Genomic DNA, 23,100 nt, shown 5'->3' on the forward strand with positions numbered 1-23,100 from the left:
ATTTGAGGTTTTGTAAGATTTTGTGAATAAGTGAATAAGAAATAAATCCAGGAACTTTGGATCTGGTTATGTATACTTTGGTCCCTGTTGCTTTCAAAAATTGGTAGGCACGAGAAGTGTATCTGCCTCATCTATTCCCTCAAATTACATTAGGCTTTTATTAGTTTATGTGCAAACTAGTCTCCATGTGATGTAAAGAACTATACATTGTGTTTTGTTGTGTTTAAAATGAAGTAGTTTTATATATTTCCCAACAAAACAGTTTTTTCATATCTTGTATATATGAAGACATAAGCTGTTGATGCATTTAGGATAATCTGTCTTCAGGAATATGTCCTTTTAATACAAGTTTAGAAGGATGGAATGCATTGTAAAATCTAAATGGAGTTAACTGCTATGCTCATCGCAGGGGAAAAAACAGAATAGAATATTTCAGGTCGAAGGGACCTACAACAATCATCTAGTCTAACTGCCTGGACAATTCAGGGTTGACCAGCAGTTAAAGCATCTTATTGTGTTTTGTCCATTGTCCAATGTGCATTGTCCAAATGCCTCTTAAACACTGACAGGATTGGGGCATCGACCACCTCTCTAGGAAGCCAGTTCCAGGGTTTGACCACCTTCTTTACAAAGAAACGCTTCCTAACGTCAAGTCTAAACCTCCCCTGGCGCAGCTTTAAACCATTCCCACACGTCCTGTCACTGGATACCAGGGAGAAGAGCTCAGCACCTCCCTCTCCACGTCCCCTCCTTAGGAAGCTGTAGAGAGCAATGAGGTTGCACCTCAGCCTCCTTTTCTCCAAACTAGACAAGCCCAAAGTCCTCAGCCACTCCTCATAGGACATTCCTTACAGCCCTTTCACCAGCTTTGTTGCCCTCCTCTGGACACTTTCAAGGACCTTCACATCCTTCTTAAATGGTGGGGCCCAGAACTGCACACAGTGCTCAAGGTGAGGCCGCACCAACGCTGTGTACAGCAGGATGATCACCTCTTTTGACCGGCTGGTTACCCTATGTTTGATGCACCCCAGGATACGGTTTGCCCCATTGGCTGCCAGGTCACACTGCTGACTCATATTGAGCTTATTGCCAACCAGCACCCCCAGATCCCCTTCTGCAGGGCTGCTCTCCAGCCACTCCTCTCCCAGTTCATACTTGTGCCTGGTGTTACGCTGTCCTAGGTGCAGAATCCCTCATTTGGACTTGTTAAATTTCATGCCATTGACTATTACCCGGTGCTCCAGTCTTTCTGGATCCCTCTGCAAGGCCTCTCGTCCTTCAAGAGAATCAACAGCACCTCCCAGTTTGGTATCATCAGCAAACTTATTAATGGTGCACTCAACTTCAGCATCCAGATCACTGATAAAATACTGAACAGAGCTGGCCCTAGAATTGAGCACTGAGGAACACCACTGGTGACTGCCAGCCAGATGTGGCCCCATTCACTACAACCTTTTGAGGCCTGCTTTTCAGCCAGTTCTTCACCCAGTGCACTGTGAACCTGCTCATCCCAAAGTTGGACAACTTGTTCAGAAGGATGCTGTGAGGGATAATATCAAAAGCCTTACTAAACTGCAAAAAAACATCTGCTCTCTTCTCTTCATCCACTGGGCTCGTGGCCTTGTCATAGAAGGTTATCAAATTAGTTAAACAGGACTTTCCCTTTGTGAACCCCTGTTGACTGTGCCTGATGATTGCATTGTTCTTTAAATGCCTTTCAGTAGTACCCAGTATGATCTTTCTATAATTTTTCCAGGAACTGAGGTTAGACTAACAAGTCTGTAGTTCCTTGGGTCTTCCCCTCATGCCTTTCTTGTGAATTGGAATAACATTGGCTAGTTTCCAGTTAACAGGGACCTCAACCACTAATTTTTCAAGAACTGAAGCTAGGGATTTACCTCCTTTGGAACACATACTTACCTTTTGTTCAGACAGTCAGCTAATTTACTGGATATTCTTGAGTAGCTGAATATTTTGGAATTCCTTTATTTTGGGGTGATATGAAAGCTTTAAATGTAGACCAGTCAACTAAAACAAACAAACAAACTACCCCTGATTTATTGAAATTGGCATAAATGCACCTAATTCTGCTGTACAGAATAATATTAGTTGTAAATGATACTAATACAGAATCACAGAATGACTGAGGTTGAAAGGGACTTCTAGAGATCATCTGGTCCAACCACCCTGCTCAAGCAGGGCCATCTAGAGCTGGCTGCCCCGGACCATGTCTATGTGACTTTTGAATGTTTCCCAGAAGGGAGTCTCCACAACCTTCCTTGGTCAACCTCACAGTAAAAAACGTGTGTTCTGACGTTCAGAGGGAAGTTCCTGTGTTTCAGCGTGTGTCCATTGCCCCTGGTCCTGTCACTGGGCACCACTGAGAAGGGCCTGGCTCTGTCCTCTTTGTACCTTTCCTTCAGTTATTTGTACACATTGATGAGGTCCCCCTCGAGCTTTCTCTTCTCCAGGCTGAACAGTCCCAGCTCTCTCAGGCTTTCCTCATAGGAGAGATGCTTCAGTCCCTTAATCATCTTTATGGCTCTTTGTTGGACTCTCTCCAGTATGTCCATGTCTCCCTTGTACTTGGGAGCCCAGAAGTGGACCCAGCATTCCAGCTGTGGCCTTACCAGTTCTGAGCAGAGGGGGAGGATTACCTCCCTCCACCTGCTGGCAACACTTTGTCTAATGTAGCCCAGGATACCATTTGCCTTCTTTGCAGCATACAAAATACTTAAATACCCTTAATGTTTTGCAAAAACATCTGCAATAGATAGTTTTGGTGTACAGGAACAACATAACTTTCTGTACAATGCTTTATACGTCCAGTAAGGGAAGAAATGGTGTATGTATGGCTCAGCTGCCATAATGCCATAGTTAAATAATGTTTCTGGTTTTAGAAGTATTTTTTTTTGAGATTTTAATATTTCTGTGTTTTCAGTGGTATGCGTAGATGGTGTATGTTCTGCAAAAAGTTTAAATTGCACAAAAATAAAAAAAGAATTTTGGAAGATTTTTTTAAAGTCTCTTTTTGTTGTGATTGCATGGTAATGTTCAATATGGCAGTACATTTTCTGAAAAGGTAATTTTCTGTAGGGAAGGTGAGTGTACTTTTTTGGCTTGTTGAGTAAGGCTGGAAATTCATTGCATCCTTCTAAATATTATAAAATATCAAAGCGAAACATTTTGTCTGTGTATTGTTATGCATACGCTGGGCTGTGTTTGGCAATAATAGAAGCAGGAATTACTTTAGTGACTGCATCACACTATATAGATGATGAATATATACATGTGTGTGCATATATACGTGTACACATTTTATGAAGCACAGGTGGATGGATCTAGAACATCTGGAGTTGGGATTACAGAATCACAGAATCAACCAGGTTGGAAGAGACCTCAGGGATCATCGAGTCCAACCGTTGCCCTGACACCACCCTGTCAACTAGACCATGGCACTAAGTGCCATGTCCAGTCTTTTCTTAAACACATCCAGAGATGGTGACTCCACCACCTCCCTGGGCAGCCCATTCCAATGTCTAATAACCCTTTCTGAAAAGAAATTCTTCCTAATGTCCAACCTGAACCTCCCCTGGCGAAGCTTGAGGCTGTGTCCTCTTGTCCTATCGCTAGTTGCCCAGGAGAAGAGGCCAACTGCCACTTCACTACAACCTCCCTTCAGGTAGTTGTAGACTGCAATAAGGTCACCTCGGAGCCTCCTCTTCTCCAGGCTAAATAACCCCAGCTCCCTCAGCCGTTCCTCATAGGTCAGACCCTCCAGACTCTTCACCAGCTTGGTCGCCCTCCTCTGGACTCGCTCCAACATCTCAACATCTTTCTTGAAGTGCGGGGCCCAGAACTGGACACAGGATTCAAGATGCAGCCTCACCAGTGCCGAGTACAGAGGGACGATCAGTTCCCTAGACCGGCTGGCTACACTATTCCTAATAGAGGCCAGGATGCCATTGGCCTTCTTGGCCACCTGGGAACACTGCTGGCTCATGTTTAGCCGGCTGTCGATCAGCACCCCCAGGTCTCTTTCCACGGGGCCGCTTTCTAACCACTCTTCCCCCAGCCTGTAGCGCTGCATGGGGTTGTTGTGGCCGAAGTATAAAACCCGGCACTTGTTCTTGTTGAACCTCATGCCGTTGGTCTCGGCCCATCTATCTAACCTGTCCAGATCCCTCTGTAGGGCCTTCCTACCCTCCAGCAGATCGACACTCCCACCCAGCTTGGTGTCATCTGCAAATTTGCTGAGGGTGCACTCAATCCCTACGTCTAGATCATCTATAAAGATATTGAACAGCACCGGCCCCAGAACCGAGCCCTGGAGAACACCACTAGTGACCGGCCGCCAGTTGGACTTTGCCCCATTCACCACCACTCTTGATGTATCTCAGGATGCTTATGGCAAAGTGAGCTTGTTCTCTCTTTTCCCTGTGCTTCCCTGTTACTGCTGTTCCTGATAAACACAACTCGTGCTCTCTGCTTACTACTTACAGGTGACATTCACTTCTATGGGCTTTTCTGACTACTGTATGTATTTTGATGCTACCTAAATACTTCTTACTTGTGTAACACGTAGCTTTCCTTTACCGATGGTCCCAGATGGTGTATCAGGCTGCAGTACTCTAGAACTCATTCTCTTCTGGTTTACAGGGTTGTCAGTCCTTAGCTTCTTTGTCCGTCTTTTGGTATGGGTGTTCTGTTACCCTCTGCTTTTGAGAGCTGGATTTTGCCACGCAGCTGCAAAAGCACTTCTTCATATAGAGTTGTTCCAAAGATCTCCATGCGGTTTAACCATTAATTTTTCAAGAACTAAAGCTAGGGATTTACCTCCTTAGGAACACAACATATTGAAGAGAGGTCTTCTCTGCAGACCCTTCTAAGCACAGTTTCTCATAATACTTGTTTCTAGATGAAAGCATGCAGTAAGTTGTATGCCTATCTTGCTATACAGTTGTCAGTGCTCGGGATCATTTTTTGGTGCATGTTCAGGATTAACTGCGTGGAAGTCTTTGGAGATTCAGGACATTATATTGTTTCTGAACTGGGGTGGATTTGGCAAAGCTCTGGCAGGAAGTGTTACACTCAGCCTGTCATAAACCATTCATGATACAGTATTTGTTAATAGCCAGAGCTTAAATTGCCTGTAGTGTGAGTCTTCAGATAATCAGTTTTAGTGTACTTCACCACAAAATTATTAGCTCACATAATGAGAGTTGTCTCTTTCTCCAGATATCCTTCTGACCATACTTCAGTTTATCTTACACTTGATTTAAAGTCACTTCTTCCTTGGCTCCACGTCAGGTAGATGGTTTTACTCCCCTGGTGCAATGCCAGGAAAGCAGTCTTTCAGCTGTGTATAACAGGGTTTTCAGTTCTCCTGGTATACAGTCATTTGAAGCAGCATAGCATTCAGCATAAAGTAGCACAAATAAAAGCTTTGAGCAGTGTGCCACTGAACAGAGACACTGAAAGATCTCAGAGGTAAACAGCAGGCAAGGAATGCATAATGCACAGCAGGCGATAACTGCTTGCTGTGGAGCATGGAGCTAATGCCTCCACCAATTTCATCCTCTGCTTGCATAGGGAAAGGTTTATAAAAGTTACTGGGACTCTTTGGGTATAGCAACACTTGTACTTATTTGGAAAGCAATGCCAATTTGAGCAGCTCGTACTCTGCTACATCCTTGCTGACGATGCCGTGAATTGAATCAGGGAACTGATTTGTTGGAAAAATAATTTGGCAGACAGGTTTATTTTTAACTAGGGTCAGTTACAGTTGTTCACTGGAAGGGCTGACACACAGCAGGAATTACTGCTGTAGGTTGCAGTGAAAGGAGGGACTGGAGCTTGGCACTGCTATTTAAATAAATGTGTGTGTAACTGTGCCCTTGGGCTCCACGCCCAGGTTTTATGAGACTGGATAGAAGCTGGAATAGGGAAGTGGTTCTGTTTGTTAAATAATGAGCACCTCAAGTGCATATAATCTTGCTGACTAATCATTTTTTCCTTTCTGTTGAGTCATTCCGTTGGCTTAGAGTGATTATGAGTGGGTTTTTTGTTTCTTGTGGGCTTTTGGTGGTGGTTTTTTTTTTTTGGAGAGAGATGCGGATGTGTACCAACACTTTCAAAACTGAAACTGGAAGGAATTGCTATCGCTTAATTTAATTCCTGTGTAGGATTGGAAAAGTAGAGAAAGAGAGGAAAAAATGTAACCCGGTGTTGCAGCCAAACTGGAGTATTCGTCTTCAATTTTTCAGTTTCTTGCATTTCTAAAAGTGTGTCAAGTTCATTTGCTTAGTTCTTATATTAAAGCATCAATGTACTGTAATTGAACAGCATTTCAGTTGCATTAATAGTTTCTTTGTATTTCCTTGAGAAATTGCATCACATGAATTGTGTGTGTGTTTGATTTTATTCTTGTCCTGGTTTGGCCTAAACCAGACCAAATTTCCTTTAGGTGATTTTTACTTTCAGCTAAGTCTCTTCTAAGTAACTGCACTTTCTGAAACTAACTGCATGTTTTGCAGACAGTGTCTGCTTCCAGGACTGATAACACTCGAAGTTTGTAGTTATCGCTGAGGCACCGGTAGGGATGTTATGTAGAAAGGCTCTTGCTGTACTTAGTCTTAGAGAAACCAAGGTCACTGCTGAATTCCTCACTGCTTACAAGTGAAGAGCCGAAGGGGGGTCGCAGCTGCAGGGAGGAGCGGATGGGACAGGTGACCCAAAATTGACCAACGAAGGTATTCCATCCCATACACGTCATTGTCAGTATAAAGCGGGGGGATCACGAGGGTCTTGCTCTCTTTCTGCTATGGTCGGTGTCCGAAGAGGACTCTGTCTGTTTTCCTGCTGCCCCCGATCCCGATCCGTGCATTCCTGAATCCAGCTCTCGACCGTCGCTGGGCCCAGCCTGGGCCTTCCCGGAGCCTGCCCTGCAGTGCCGGTGGTGATGTGACCGACATCGGGGGAGCTTGATCTTGGTTTTGTATATATTTCTATATATTTAATTACTTCTATTATTATTATTATGCTCTTTTTCATTATTATAGTTCATTAAAACTGTTTTAACTTTCCAACCCGTAAGTCTCTCTCCCTTTTCTCTTTCCCTTGCCCTTCTCGGGGCTGGGGGGTGCACGTTAACAGAGAGCATCTGCCACCGGTTTAATAGCCAGCCCAGCCTTAAACCGTGACAATTCCAGAATAAATGTTGATGAAAATCTGAGAAGTGTTCTTACACGGTCTGGTAACTGCAAAAGATTCACTTTCACTGTTTCTCTGATAACACTCATTCAGGAGCTTCTGTCTTCCTAGTATGTTGATCTAAAGCAATGAAGATAAACAACTGGGCTAACTGATGACTTAGTAGTCCATGTAGTTTATGAAGCAGATAAATGAAAATATATCTCAAATTTTTTTTTTTACTGTATTGTATTTTCTTTGGTCTGTCAGCTTGTTGCCAATGGATACTTGTAGCCTATTGTATCGTTTGTGATAGTATATGAATTCTGCAACATACTGAAATAGTAAATAAGAGAAGCATTTTGGACTGCCCAGTATACAAGCACCTCTTTATTTATAGTAGGTGTTTAATCATTGATAGGTTTTTTTTTTTCCTAGCTTTAAAACTGAAGTTTCTGTGGTCTGCTTAAAAAAAAAAAAACTCAAGCAAAAGAGTTCTTAGTGTTTCCTTTGTGATGCTTTTACAGAGTTCAATAAATATCCCAGCTGTGAATTTTTTTTTTCCCCGTACTCTTCAAATTTTGAATTTTGTTTCTCAGTTTGTATTCAGTTACTTGACTAATTTGAGAGTACTTTTCTGTTCATCCTGACTGAAAAATAAACAGCAAACATGATATGAAGGAGAGCTGGGTATAACTGTGCAAAATGTGTTGTTGATTTCAGGAACCCTAAAGTTCTAAAGAGCCTCAACTCTCCTACCTTAATTCTCAGAAGTAACTGAAGGCCATGCTATTATTAAAGAACATAAAGAAACCTGTTAAAAATTCATCATGGCCGTAGAAGAGAGCTGTATGCACTGGTAAATGTTATGTAAAGGAATAGGTTTTTTAGAAACCAGAAGATATTAACAGGCTGCAACTACTTTGAAAGTTGCAGGCTGACATGTTGCATTATCTTCACATAGTGGTAGTTCTGTTTACTGAAATGTGTCTTGTCTTATGAAATATATTCAGGGCCAACTATGTTAAGATTTCTGTTAGTTCAATTGTACAAATTTATAGTGCGATAGTAACATGATATATTATAGCATAGCTCGTGTGGATTATCTGAATTTAACATTGAGAACTATCAGGAAACCTTTGCACAGATGGCAAGCTGATTAACATTGTTGGTAGGTATTTAAAAAAATACAATATTTGTGGCTGAAATTGAAGAGCCATAGATTCAATCTGATTGTATTGAGGATGCCCCCTCCCTGGCAGTGTTTAAGGCCAGGTTGGATGAGGCTTTGAGCAACCTGGTCTAGTGGAAAGGTGTCCCTGCATGTGGCAGGGGGGTTGGAACTAGATGATCTTTAAGGTCCCTTCCAACTGAAACCATTCTATGATTCTGTTTTTCCTGTGAGGATATCATCTAGCAATTGTCAAGTGATTCAGGTAATTTAAAAAGAACCCAAAAGTTCAGTGAGCATTCATTCTCTGCATCAGCCAGCAACAAGAAAAGAACAGTGTAAGAAAAAGCCTGTACCATCTGATTGTCATCCATTCTCAGTCATTTCTGTAATTGTCTACAGTTAAAGGAATGAATGATAATAGGTACTGGCACCTTCCAGCATAAGAGTACCCTGGCATCTTAGTTGTCCTTTTTCAGGGCTGAGTAGTGTTTTAGGAAGGTTAGTGGGACACATCTGTATGGGTGTAGTTCTACAGCTTTGTGTCAGTATGGAACACAGGCTGAGTGAGAAATATTTATTTTCAAAAATCAGCATTTACTTACATTCCATATAAAATGAAGGCACTAGTCTTAAAAGGAATGAATTACGTGACAGACTTCAGTAAAATTCTGTAAACTAGTTGGGAACTGTTTACAGTTAATTTCAGAGCATTTGTATTTCTGCATGCTATATTATCTCCCTACAGATAATAAGTAGCAAACTATCCTCAACACATATATTTTTTGCAAGCTTTATAGTAAATAATTATTTGGCTCTTTTCTGTACACCTTTATCCCTTGCTTTTTGTTTTGTGTTTTTTTTGTTCTGGCAAAGCAGCTCTTAATTAATCCTCTCTAATTTGTAAATTACCAGCAATGAGAATCACAGAATCAAGCAGGTTGGAAGAGACCTCTGGGATCATCGAGTTCAACCGTTGCCCTGACACCACCCTGTCAACTAGACCATGGCACTAAGTGCCATGTCCAGTCTTTTCTTAAACACATCCAGAGATGGTGACTCCACCACCTCCCTGGGCAGCCCATTCCAATGTCTAATAACCCTTTCTGAAAAGAAATTCCTCCTAATGTCCAACCTGAGCCTCCTCTGGCGAAGCTTGAGGCTGTGTCCTCTTGTCCTATCGCTAGTTGACTGGGAGAAGAGGCCGACTCCCACTTCACTACAAACTAATAGTAGTGCAGTTAGGAATAGCTGGTGAACAAAAGCTTGATACTACTAGTTGCAGACTTAGCAGGCATTTCGTGTGTAGGAATTTGAGAAATAAAGAAAACATGGCATTCCTTTCATCTCTTTCCAAATATAGGACTGTGCTAGTGTGTTGGGCAAACTGTGTAAAGAACTTAAGGGCGTGGATGTTTGAGGAACAGCTCTAGCCTTCCACAGCAGAGAAAGGGCTATCTCTTTTTCCGGGGAGGTATTCTGGTATGTTCCATTTAGTCCAGTGGTGACCACCATTACCTTTGTTTTGACAAAGGTAGTTCATAACTTGGCAAATAATATGTATGATCTTAGTGATAAATTTATTAGTTGTATATTGTGGAAACTGTGCAGCATTCTTTATGAAGGATGTCAACATCTAAGGAGTAGTAACTCTTGAATGACAAGCAAGAGAATATTGCATATTCTGCCATCTGATCTGCATCAGTTAGCCCTTTCTCTAGTTTTGTAGCTCGCTTGCTCTAATTGGACTCTAGGTATATAAGAATCTAGCTATATGGATCAAGTTAGTAGATCAGAGTTTTGAATTGTAAATTCTGTTGGGCATATTCCTGTGTTAAAATAGCTAAGGTACGTTGTCCGTATTATTTCTAATAATAATTATGAAATGATTATGTTTTAAAATGTTCAAATATATAACCTCTATGTGTATACCTCAAAGTGGTTTTATGTTTTTTTGCAGCTAACTGAAGATGAAATTGCAACTATTCTGAAATCTACTCTGAAAGGACTTGAATACTTGCACTTTATGAGAAAAATACATAGAGATATAAAGGCTGGAAACATCCTTCTTAACACTGAGGGACATGCAAAATTAGCTGATTTTGGTGTGGCTGGCCAGTTAACAGTAAGTACCTGTGGAAAGATCATTTAAAAATGCTTTAGTGCTCTTAACCACGTTCTTTTGTCTTTCTTCTGCCTTGAATTTTGTGTCTGAGGAGTGACTAGTAGTAGTGGTAGATCTAACATTCTTTATCATGATGAGTATTTAATGTATTGCAAGGCTATTTAGTTTTTAGTTGTTTATTTTTATAACCTGGTGTACTTCAAGTGCCTGATGATCCCACTTTAAACTTTTGTTTGAGGTTGATGATCATTGTCATGTGTTTGGCCTCTGTAGGCTGATGGGCTGAATCTGGTCTTAATTGGAAGTCACTACCATTTGACCTTTGGGTGGCTAATTTAACTTTTAAATATAGAATTAATATCAAAAAATCTGAAAACAAGCATCTCATGTTTTAATTGCATAAAAAAATATAATTACAGGATACAATGGCAAAACGTAATACTGTTATAGGAACTCCATTTTGGATGGCTCCTGAAGTAATACAAGAGATTGGCTATAACTGCGTGGCAGACATCTGGTCCCTTGGTATCACTTCAATAGAAATGGCTGAAGGAAAGCCTCCGTATGCTGATATTCACCCAATGAGGGTAAGTGTGTGTGGTAGTATTTTCTTGTTTGTTGTACTAAAAAACCAAAAAACCCCCCAAAACTTAAAAAACTAATACTGGAATCATAAAACTATACGTTTATGGACAAAGATTTTAAGACTAAGGATTTTTACTTGCTGTCTAGCTTCCTATTTACTGCAGTTTGCCTGTGTTTTAACGCATCTCTGTAAGGTTTCCGAATGCTTTTGTCTCTGTTTGAAAGACAGCTAAAGCAGTAAGTGCTTAATTGACTTGAAGGCAACATATAGAGCCTATTCCATACTGTACCTGCACTTGGAGAGTTCCATAACCAAGAGGGCCATCCTCCTTTGAAAGGGAGTTTTGAAGATGACCTAAAGAAGGATTCAGGATTTGTCCTGTGTGAGCGCTGCTAATACTAGTAACCCCTGACAGTTTTTATTTATTACTGACTCTTAAAGTCTGTTACTGAATTAGTTTACTTTTTGCAAAATAAAATGTAAATTGAATTAGTCACTTTATGAGAAGTAGCAGTTATAAAGGAATTACTTGGAGAAGTTCATGGGGAGCAATGTTTATCTAGGAATAACCGTTGCCACTGTTATGCTTTTATTTTTTTGAAATGAGCTGTACAATAGCCACACTGATTGATTGCACTGAGCATCAATAAGTACTCTGTTCTTGAAATGTTTATATCTAAAGCCCATTAGGTATTAATAAGGCACTTCATATTGCTAAAAGCAGATTTTTTTCAGCTTTGTCATTTGTTGCAAAAATGGCATGTATACTAGATTATTTTATTCAGTTTTCTTTTGCTGGTGCCTCATATATCAGGATCTTAATATAAGGAAGCCACCACTGTTGAAAGAGAAGGTACTATGCATATATGATTACTGTAAGGTGACACATATGAGTTCAAGTGCATTTAGTGATGTTGGGTTCTTGATTTTTGTTTTTGGGGTTCTTGGTTTTTGTTTGTGTGTGCTTTTTGGAACAGAGATGTTTCCTGAAGTTTTACGGCAATGTGCAGCTCGGTTAAAGCTAGTGAGTGTTTTGCAGTTAGAAACATTACATAACGTTGGAAGCAAAGCTTAGTAATTCTCCTGCACCATATTTTTTTTTTTCTGTGTAATTAACTATTTTAAAATTACTGTTCAAACTGAAAATACTCAGATGAAAGCTGGAAACAAAATTATCTCTGAAGCTCGTTTTGGATGGGAATTTAATTTAAGATGAAATAACATTTAAAAAATATTTTGAAGAACTATTGATTACAAATTAAATACATTTGATCATGATGGGGTTTCTGGTTGTACTTTTAATGAAAATGTCTTAGTTACATCTGAGTTCATTTTAACATTGTTATATGTAGTTGCACTAGCTGTTGAAAGGTGAGGACTACGTTATCAGAGAGGATTTTTATACGCATGACAATAGCTGCTTATAAATCAAAGGTCACTGAGTTTGAAAGCTTGTGAATCTCTTTAATTCTTGTAATCAAATGAATGCTATCAAAGGCCAAAGTAATTTAACACAACAATTCTGGATTACATAGAATATGTGCTCTTGTTAATAAATTACGTTATGGTTTTTAAGGGCTTGTATGCAGTTAGTACTCTTTTGTATGTTTGATACCTACAGTTTTTCTTAATTTTTACTAGTGAGTTGTTACAGTGGTTGACAAGAAATACACGTATTTAAGTTGCAATAGTTTTACCAGTGTCATATGATACAGCTTCACAAGACTTTTGGACACATGTAGATGCTTTCCTGCTTTGTTTTGGTTATGACACAGAATTGATACAGGCAAGCATGAAAGCCTGGGCAAATTTTCATTGTTTTTTCTAGATGTTGCTGGAGTTTTGTGGTATTTATGTAAGGCACAATTTTGTTATTTGGGAATGCATGTTGAAATTACCATGTGCGGTATTTTGCTGTAGGCTGGTTGGCACTGCCACAAAGGTAATGCACTGCCAGTGGGCCATTTCCTTGTCAACTGCATTTACAGCTTAATAGAAATATTACATGACTTCTTTAAACAAGTGTTTTGGCAGAGAGGAAATAGCAGGTTCCATGCAAATAAGCATGGCTTCCTCTGCTTAACCACACTCTAGCTACTCCAAAGAACTGTGCTAGTTTCAGCTGGCAAAGAATGAGAAGTGGGGGGTGCAAAATGGAATTTCATAAGGGGGGGAAAACCAGCAGGTTTTTTCTGTTTAAGTATTCCTGTTTTAGTATATTTGCTTAAGTGTCATTGATGCTATTTCACTTGTTTCTGCTGCAAACCTGAGTTCAACAGAACCTGCAGTTGTCATACTTGGTTTGAGGCTCAAAGGTCAAGACCATTTGCCAGCCCAGTAAGTCTAATGCTTTATTAACATAAGAATTATAAAATGCCTCACATACTTGGTGTTAGAGTCCTTTTGTGCTTTTGCTAATGATGAAAAGTGAAACCTCTGTATTTTCTGAGTTTTTATCAAAGGAGGAGTGTTTTCATGTATTTTTAAAGGAGGAAAAAAATACAGACATTTCAAGGTTGCCCTAAAACATGGTGATACAGCCTCTAGAAATAGCAAGGAATTTGCTGATAAGTGAAAAATCACTCAAACCTAGATAACGTAACCCATCCAGCAGGGCTAAAAGCATGTTAATTGCAGTAGTCCTCGCAGCAACCAGGGTTAGTGTGGCTAACAATGTTTGCATCTGCCTTTGATTACTCTGCTAGGATAAGCAGTTATGAACGTATAGTGGAGCTACTTAAAGGGTGCTTCAGTGTGGTTCTAGAGCAAGACTCAATCTCCTACTCTGAAGCTGCAGTGATATCTTTTAACAGCTGTGTTCCTGTGTTCCCCATTGATTGCAGCATGTATGCTGTATTGTAGTGCTAAAGTATTTATGTCCTACCACTGTTTGAATTTAATTCAAATAATTAACTGCTTTGTTCAGTCTCTCCTCTTCACGCAATATCTGTCTTTATTATTTCTGTTTGTTTCTAAACTCCTTTTTTTTTTTTTTTTTTTTTTAATCTATAATGGAAGCATAAGGATTGGTACTGTTTTGCTGTAGAGATTGTGATTTTGCTTTTTGGTAAAGATTGGTAACATGCTTTTGAAATATCTTCTGAGTTTGCTAATCAAGCCATGATCTCAAATTTGTTGTGTAAAAGAGTTGTTTCTGGTGGAAGATCCTTCAAGCTGCAAAGTTTTTTACTTGATCATAATCCACCTACTGCTGATATTTGGCTTTATTAACAAGTAGATTAACAACACTTTGCCATAAAGCTAATCTTAAACCTTAAGAATGGCTGTTTTTTTGAGGTCCTTTCTCTAGGACCACCTTTACCAAAAATCTTCCTTGTATTTGTGCAATGACATGATCACTTATTGCTGCGAGGCTGTGATTTTATGATCAATTTAAGCCAATTAAAGTGTGGGCTGCTGGTTATAGAGACAGCCTATCCTTAGGTAGGAGTTCCTGACCTTTCTGTTAAGCAAACACTAGCATTTTGGTGGCCTCACATGGAGTTGGATAAAGGAATTGATGTTCTGAAAAGTTAACGTGACAGAAGCCTGCTAGAACTGAGACGGAGAAGACTTAGGAGCATGTAGATGGACAGGGGAAGTGGGTTGAGTGGAGTTACTGCCTTTGGCCACAGCCATGCACTGAGCGTTGTAGACCAACTGTAAAACTGCAGCCTGCATTTTATAATATTTGCTTTTCTTTGCAAGGTCAACACTTGCTGACAGGTTGGTGTGCTTCAGATAAATGCTGGTAGCTCTCTTCCAAAAAAAAAAAAAGCCAAAAAACCCCCCAAACTCTTTTCTTTCATGCTTATCAGGCAGCTGCAATAATTCACGTTGGTGTGGTATGGAAGAAGCTGGTGGTAGATGTGTTTTTCAACACTTGACAGTATTGGCCTTTGTTTTTTTTATGGTGAGGTTTGTTGGAAATGGACATGTGGGCATCACATGTTCTGCAGTGAATTGGAGGAAGCCCATTTGAACTGCTTCCATTTGCCTTAAGTCCAATCATGATATTTATTTTTCCATGGCACTTACCCAGATTATCCATGCCTCCTGCTTAGCCTGTGTCATTTCCACCCTGGACTAATCTGTTTATAATAACCTTTTATTTCTGATGTATCTTATAACAATCTGCCAGTTCTCAGTTTTTATTCTCAGCATATTGTATTAAAACTTGAGATTGAAGTGAGAATGATTTCTGTGCAAAGCTGTAAGAACGAAGGAAGGTGTCATGTTGAGCATCGCTGTCTGATTGAGATCAGTTTTTCAATCATTGAGAAAATAGTTTCCTCTAGGCCTTTTGTGCCAGAAATTGAAGAGAGGGGAAAACCCCCCACACTTCTGGTGATGTCAGATGTCTTTCTGTATAGTCACTCTTGCATTTCTTCTCTCCAACAGATGGAGTTGTCTCATCGGTCTCTATTATTTTATTTGAGAGTTCACCTATCTTATCTGAGCATTACTGCTTTTAATTTAGAGTAATTTAAGTTTGTAAAAGTATGTTATGTAGTTTTCTTATTTTAGTACTTTTGCTTATCTTTAGAAAAGAGTTTGAGTTAACTTCTAAAAGTCCTTTTCCTTTTAAGAACTTTCTATGAGACACTTTTTGTTAATTTGTAACTTGAGATCTTGCCAGCTGTTTCTAGATAGAGTGAGCTAATATTTAAAGAGATTTAAAATATGGATTTTTGATTGTACATTACTGTTTATTATTTTACTACCTCTTCATAATCTAGTGAAAGAATGACAGTGAGCTGTAGTAGGGCTTACTGAGTGTGATTCCCTCAGGGAGGTCATAATTCTGCAGTATTTCTGTTGTGCATTCTATGTTATGATAGGTCCCTTACAATTAAATATCCTACATGCTTTTAGGTGACTTAATACATTAAGATTATTTTAAAATAGTGAAATCTCAAGTTTTGAAAAAAAGCGTGTGAGACCCTAACATATCCAGCTCTTTGAATGGTAGGAATGCATATAGTTAAAAGAGCAAAAAAATGTAGCTTGCCCTTCCTCTGGATCTTCCATTGTGTCTTGTCTTGTCTTTTTCTTAAAAATCTGATTTCTCAGGACAGGATTTTAGTGTGTGTTGTCTTACACAATGCCACAGTCATTCTAAATTCGTGAGTAATAAATGATGATATAATGTATGTTTACAGTGGGGACCTAAGACACTGAAGTGATATGGTTGAGGCAGTAGACTGGAATTGGAGAAGTATGCGTCTTGCTGCAGGCTTCCCAAAGAGCTGTTGGAAGACCTTTGGACCTTTCTAGGCTTTTGCGTTTGCTTTAAACTGACCTAAATGCAGGTGGTGGCTGCAAAGGGGTGGTATTCCTACCTGTTACCATGCATTTTTGTCACCCATTTCTGTTGGAAAGAGCATTTAGGTGGCCACGCTGGATCAGAAAATTGATCCATCTGAAAACTAACCAGGTAACAAGAAGTAGCTTTCGCTGATATTGTTAACATGATGCTTGGACTGTTGGGACAAAAATATATAGGTGCCAAGAGACTGGAGAAGGATGGCAGGTCAGCAGGAGAATGCTGGAAGAGCCACAGAAAGGGATTTCAGGCAGCAAGGCAGCTTCGTTGGGGGCCCAAGTGAAATGCCTCTCTGCAAACATACGGAGCATGGGGAAAAAACAAGAGGAGCTAGAGATGTGCGCATACCTGCAAAGCTACAACCTTATTGGCATCACAGAGACATGGTGAGATGACTCTGATGACTGGAGAGTTGGAATGGAGGGATACAGGCTTCATTGGAAGGACAGGCAGGGGAAACAAGGAGAGGGGGGTTGCGCTCTATGTCAGTGACCACTTTCAGTGCGTGGAGCTCTGCCTGGAGATGGAGGAGTTGCCGACGGAGAGCTTTTGGGTCAGGATTAAAGGGTGGGCAGGGACGGGGGAGACATTATAGTGGGTGTCTGCTACAGGCCACCTGACCAGGAAGACCGAGCGGATGAGGCCCTCTACAGACAGATAGATGTAGCCTCACATTAACAGGCCCTGGTCCTCATGGGGCACTTCAGCCACCCTGATATCTGTTGGAAGGACAACATAGCTGGGCACAAGCAATCCAGGAGGTTCCTGGAATGCGTGGATGACAACTTCCTTCTCCAAGTGACAGAGGAGCCAACGAGGAGAGGTGCCATGCTGGACCTTGTTCTCACCAACAAGGAGGGGCTGGTGGGGGACGTGAAGCTCAAGGGTAGCCTTGGCTGCAGTGACCATGAAATGGTGGAGCTCAAGGTGCATAGGGCAGCAAGGAGGGCACGTAGCCAGCTCACCTCCCTGGACTTCAGGAGAGCAGACTTTGGCCTCTTCAGGGACCTGCTTGGGAAAGTTTCCTTGGGATAAAGCCTTGGAGGGAAGAGGGGCCAAAGAAAGCTGGTTAGTATTCAAGGACCACCTCCTTCAGGCTCAGGAGCAATGCATCCCAACAAAGAGGAAGGCAGGCAAAAAACGCCAGGAGGTCTGCATGGATGAACAAGGAACTCCTGGATAAACTCAGGCACAAGAAGGAAGCCTACAGAGAGTGGAAGCAAGGGCAGGTAGCCTGGGAGGAATACAGGGAAATTGTCTGAGCAGCCAGGGACCAGGTTAGGAAAGCTAAAGCCCTGTTAGAATTAAATCTGGCCAGGGATGTCAAGGACAACAAGAAATGCTTCTACAGGTATGTCAGTGATAAAAGGAGACTAGGGAAAATGTGGACCCTCTCTGGAAGGAAACGGGAGACCTGGTTACCCAGGATATGGAGACGGCTGAGGTACTCAACGACTTTTTTGCCTCACTCTTCACCAGCAAGTGCTCTAGCCTCACCACCCAAGACACAAAAGGCAGAGGCAGGGACTGGGAGAATGAAGAACCGCCCACTGTAGGAGAAGATCAGGTTTGAGACCATCTAAGGAACCTGAAGGTGCACAAGTCCGTGGGACCTGATGAGGTGCATCCACGGGTCCTGAGGGAAGCGGCGGATGAAGTTGCTAAGCCGCTAGCCATCATTTTTGAGAAGTCGTGGCAGTCTGGTGAAGTTCCCACTGACTGGAAAAGGGGCAACATAACCCCCATCTTCAACAAGGGAAACAAGGAAGACCCAGGGAACTACAGGACAGTCAGTCTCACGTCTGTGCCTGGCAAGATCATGGAGCAGATCCTCCTGGAAACCATACTGAGGCACACGGAAATCAAGGAGGTGATTGGTGACAGCCAGCATGGCTTCACTAAGGGCAAATCATGCCTGACAAATTTGGTGGCCTTCTACGATGGGGTTACAGAGTTGATGGGTAAGGAAAGAGTGACTGATGTCATCTACCTGGAATTTTTCAAAGCACTTGACACTGTCCTGCACAACATCCTTGTCTCTAAATTGGAGAGACATGGACCTGATGGGTGGACCACTTGGTGGATAAGGAATTGGCAGGATGGTCACACTCAAAGGGTTGCGGTCAATGGCTCGATGTCCAAGCAGAGATCAGTGACGAGTGGCGTTCCACAGGGGTCGGTATTGGGACCGGTGCTGTTTAACATCTTTGTCAGCGACATGGGCAGTGGGATTGAGTGCGCCCTCGGCAAGTTTGCCGACAACACCAAGCTGTGCGGTGTGGTCGACACGCTGGAGGGAAGGGATGCCATCCAGAGGGACCTTGACAGGCTTGAGAGCTGGGCCTGTGCAAACTGCATGAAATTCAACAAGACCAAGTGCAAAGTCCTGCACGTGGGTCATGGCAATCCCAAGCACAAGTACAGGCTGGGCAGAGAATGGATTGAGAGCAGCCCTGAGGAGAAGTACTTGGAGGTGATGGTTGATGAGAAGCTCAACATGAGCCGGCAATGTGTGCTTGCAGCCCAGAAGGCCAACCGTATCCTGGGCTGCATCAAAAACAGCGTGGCCAGCAGGTCGAGCGACGTGATTCTGCCCCTCTACTCCACTCTTGTGAGACCCCACCTGCGTCCAGCTCTGGGGCCCCCAACAGAAGAAGGACATGGAGCTGTTGAAACGAGTCCAGAGGAGGGCCACAAAGATGATCAGAGGGCTGGAGCACCTCTCCTATGAAGACAGGCTGAGAGAGTTGGGGCTGTTCAGCCTGGAGAAGAGAAGGCTCCGGGGAGACCTTCTAGCAGCCTTCCAGTACCTGAAGGGGGCCTACAGGAAAGCTGGAGAGGGGCTTTTTGCAGGGGCATGGAGTGACAGGACGAGGGGTAATGGTTTTAAACTGAAAGAGGGTAGATTTAGATTAGACATTAGGAAGAAATTCTTTCCTGTGAGGGTAGTGAGACACTGGAACAGGTTACCTGGAGAAGCTGTGGCTGCCCCCTCCCTGGCAGTGTTTTAAGGCCAGGTTGGATGAGGCTTTAAGCCATGTGGTCTAGAGAAAGGTGTCCCTGTCCATGGAAGGGGGATTGGAACTAGATGATCTTTAAGGTCCTTTCCAACCCAAACCATTCTATGATATATGGCTGGTATGGGGAGGAGAATCTGGTCGTCTCTTTTGTGGATCAGCCAAGTTCGTGCTGAGGGTTGACTTAAAGTCATTGCAAAACCAGAGTCTCAGCTGTCCATTTGTAAATTTATTATGATTAAAACTTAATAATTATTTAAGGAAACTCCTGTGTACGTAAGTACATGAAAGGTCATAATCTATCCAGTTATGGTTATGCTTGGGAGCTGTAGCTGTAGTGCTGTCACGCTGTTTTTGCTGCTCTGGATTTCATTTACCTTTTGAATGCAGAGAGAATTTGAGGGGAAGGAAAGAGATTGCTTTTCCTTTTTCTAATAGACTAGTAAGTGTCTGCAGACTGCAGAGCTTCTCTGGAGATGGCTGTTACAAATGCCAGTTGTAAGGGTCAAACTGACTTTTTTGTAGCCTGTCCTACCTGTCCTTTTGGACTTTTTCTAGTTGTGCATATCAATAAAATGAGACAAGGTTCTAGACCTTTTATGGGTAAGTGTCCCCCCGCATAAGCCTCCCTCCTTCGCCACCTCATCTGTTCTTCCATTTTTCAAAGCTATTGCCATGATACAGCTGAACTTCATGGGGTAAACTTCCAGTGGCCTTCAGTTTGCAGGCAGCTGAAGGCAGGTGTTGCTTCATAATATATTTGTCTCTGTGGTACTATTTAGAGCCAGAATTTTAGGTGTTATAACTTTATTTAACAAAAAAAAATGAGGACAATTAATACCAGACAGTATTTGCGTAACAGAAAATGAAGTATGTTCTCTATATAGATTGGAGAAAAAAAAGTCAATGTCAAAGGACTTGCTTCTCACATAAATCTCCGTGAGAAATGCAACTCTAAGGTAGTAGGATATGTAGCATTTTTTCTTTGAGAGAGTAGTAGTATTATGTAGTTCAAACCAGTTGCACCTATCTAATACCAGTGCTAATCTGTGTATTGTATCTTTAGTAGTTTTTTTGTTCAACAACTTTCTTTTCAGGGTTGAACTTGAAGGAAGTGTGGCTTACTTTATTTAAGGGTTCTTAAAAAAGAAAGCTTTAAGTTTTCATTGAAGTATGCTGCTACTTCAAATAAGTAAGAAGCCTGTCCAGCTGCTCTGATCAAAACGTGAATAACTGTTGTATGGTGATTTTTGTACGAATTGAAAAAAAAAACCCAGATAAGATACTTCTTTCAGCAGTACATTTAAAAAAAAATGCCAAATGCTTTTTCATTCAAGATTTTATTTCACTTGTCAAAATAAACATAGATTTTTTTTTTTTTTTTTTTTTTCTTTTTTAAACTTTGAAGAATGATCAATGTTTATAGTGTGTGAACAGACCTCTTTACCTGAACTGCTTCTGGTGTGGTAAGTTATCGCTGAGGTGCAGGCCAGTTCCTGACTAGATGATCTTTCAAGGTCCCTTCCAATCCCTAACATTCTGTGATTCTGTGATTCTGTGACTTGACTCCTTTCAACAAGGCTTCTGGAATTGAGAGATGATAAATGTTGGGCAAAATAAAGTACGTAATTGTGTACATTTGAACATGCACATCTGAGTGTATTCTGTTTTTTGTGAGCAAATACCTGATGTGCATACCTAAATGAGATATTTGCATAGACTTTGCTAGAGCCTTAATATCTGGATATTAGATCTACTAATCATCATGAGAGTTGCTCTTTCTGTGAGTTAAGATGCCAGTTAGTGCTTGCTGTAATTGTAATCAGAGTTGGACTTGGTTGCTTCTTTTGTCAGCATTCTTTAATAGGTATGTAAAAGCAAATTTTCTCTATGGGTTGTGATATGTAACTTGAGGAAATACATTTATAAATTTTTCTGGAATACAATTAAGGCAACAGTTAACTATTGCAGAAATGTAATTTTTACTAGGTGAAAAGAGCCAGTTTTTAGGTACTTGGTAATTGTGTCAGTTTTGATGTTAGTTTTCACTGTGGTTGAGTTTACTTTTATCAGTGGATTGAAACTAAATGAAGTGCAAAACTGTGGTCCTGCAGAAAAAATCATTGTTTGTCAAAGTTGCACTTGTGGCTCATGGACAAACTGCTCATAGAATCATAGAATGGTTTGGTTTGGAAGGGACCTTAAAGATCACCTAGTTCCAACACCCTGCCACAGACAGGGACACCTTCCACGAGACCAGGTTGCTCGAAGCTCATCCAACCTGGCCTTAAACACTGCCAGGGAGGGGGCAGCCACAGCTTCTCCAGGCAACCTGTTCCAGTGTCTCACTACCCTCACAGGAAAGAATTTCTTCCTAATATCTAAATCTACCCTCTTTCAGTTTAAAACCATTACCCCTCGTCCTGTCACTACTTGCCCTTGTAAAAAGCCCCTCTCCAGCTTTCCTGTAGGCCCCCTTCAGGTACTGGAAGGCTGGTATGAGGTCTCCCCGGAGCCTTCTCTTCTCCAGGCTGAAGAGCCCCAACTCTCTCAGCCTGTCTTCATAGGAGAGGTGCTCCAGCCCTCTGATCATCTTTGTGGCCCTCCTCTGGACTCGTTTCAACAGCTCCATGTCCTTCTTCTGTTGGGGGCCCCAGAGCTGGACGCAGTACTCCAAGCAGGGTCTCACGAGAGTGGTGTGGAGGGGCAGAATCACGTCGCTCGACCTGCTGGCCACGCTGCTTTTGATAGAGCTGCAGAGATCCTGCTCTATAGATTTTTTTTTTCCATTATTTCAAGATATATATGGATCTCCAAACTTAAAGTTATGATTTATTATTTTAGCTAAAATGTGCTCGGTGTTCACTTACATATGTAGGGTGATCTGGGGAGGGTTCAGGTGCTTTCCTCCTTAGGCTCTTATTCTTTGTGGAAATGCTAGGCGTAGATACAGACGTAGTACCCTTTGAATGTAACTTCCTTTTTAGTATTTAATGCCTGCAGGATTCATGGAGGAAATGAATTTCAAAAGGATTTAATTTGCTTATTTGCTTGTGACCAGCCTTTCTATGGACTTGCTGTAGAGGAGACAGTGGGGAATATTTTGATGAGTGAGGAGGTCAACCCAGGCAAGTGCCCTCGGGGTATAGTCTATTTTCTTGTGATAGAGAAATACAACTTCTTCCCATTTTTCAGCATGCCTAGCATAGAATTTAATGAAAGTTCCTATATACCAAGCACAGCTTATCCAAAAGAGATAAACGAAGTACAAGAAATAGTATGCGAGTTGTCCTCAGACACTGAAGACAAGTTTAGAGGTGTCTGGTTGCAAAACATATGAAATAAAGCCTGTAATATTTTACTTCTTTTGTTAAATTGCAATCGATAATTCATTGCTTGGCTTTACCAGGTTCAGTTATATGTATAGAGAATGATGTGCTAGCACAGCAGCATCCAATTTCCAAGACTTGACAGCTTGCTATGCGAAGGGGTAGTATGCTTAACATCAGACCATTTCATGTGGAAAGGGGAGAGTTTTTGTAATACTGTTGTGAAAGCAAGATAGGAAAAATACCATTTGTCCTCTGGCAAAACTTACAGATGATAAAAATTTTCTCCCTAATACTCCAAGGAACTTTTTGAAGCGGTTTTGCAGCATTGCTTTATGTCTGTACTCCTTTCTTC

General features: G+C 41.4%; 1 protein-coding gene across 2 annotated transcripts in view; it reads left to right on the forward strand.

The window, feature by feature from the left end:
* Positions 1–23,100, forward strand: part of STK3 (serine/threonine kinase 3) — a 153,483-nt gene that overhangs the window by 27,097 nt on the left and 103,286 nt on the right. For both annotated transcript variants that reach the window (XM_068396881.1, XM_068396882.1), the window contains exons 5-6: positions 10,323–10,487; positions 10,907–11,074. In XM_068396881.1, the coding sequence (XP_068252982.1) occupies positions 10,323–10,487; positions 10,907–11,074 (333 nt within the window). The remainder of the gene's footprint in view (positions 1–10,322; positions 10,488–10,906; positions 11,075–23,100) is intronic.

Source organism: Nyctibius grandis, chromosome 3 (assembly GCF_013368605.1).
Source record: "Nyctibius grandis isolate bNycGra1 chromosome 3, bNycGra1.pri, whole genome shotgun sequence".
NCBI lineage: Eukaryota > Metazoa > Chordata > Aves > Nyctibiiformes > Nyctibiidae > Nyctibius > Nyctibius grandis.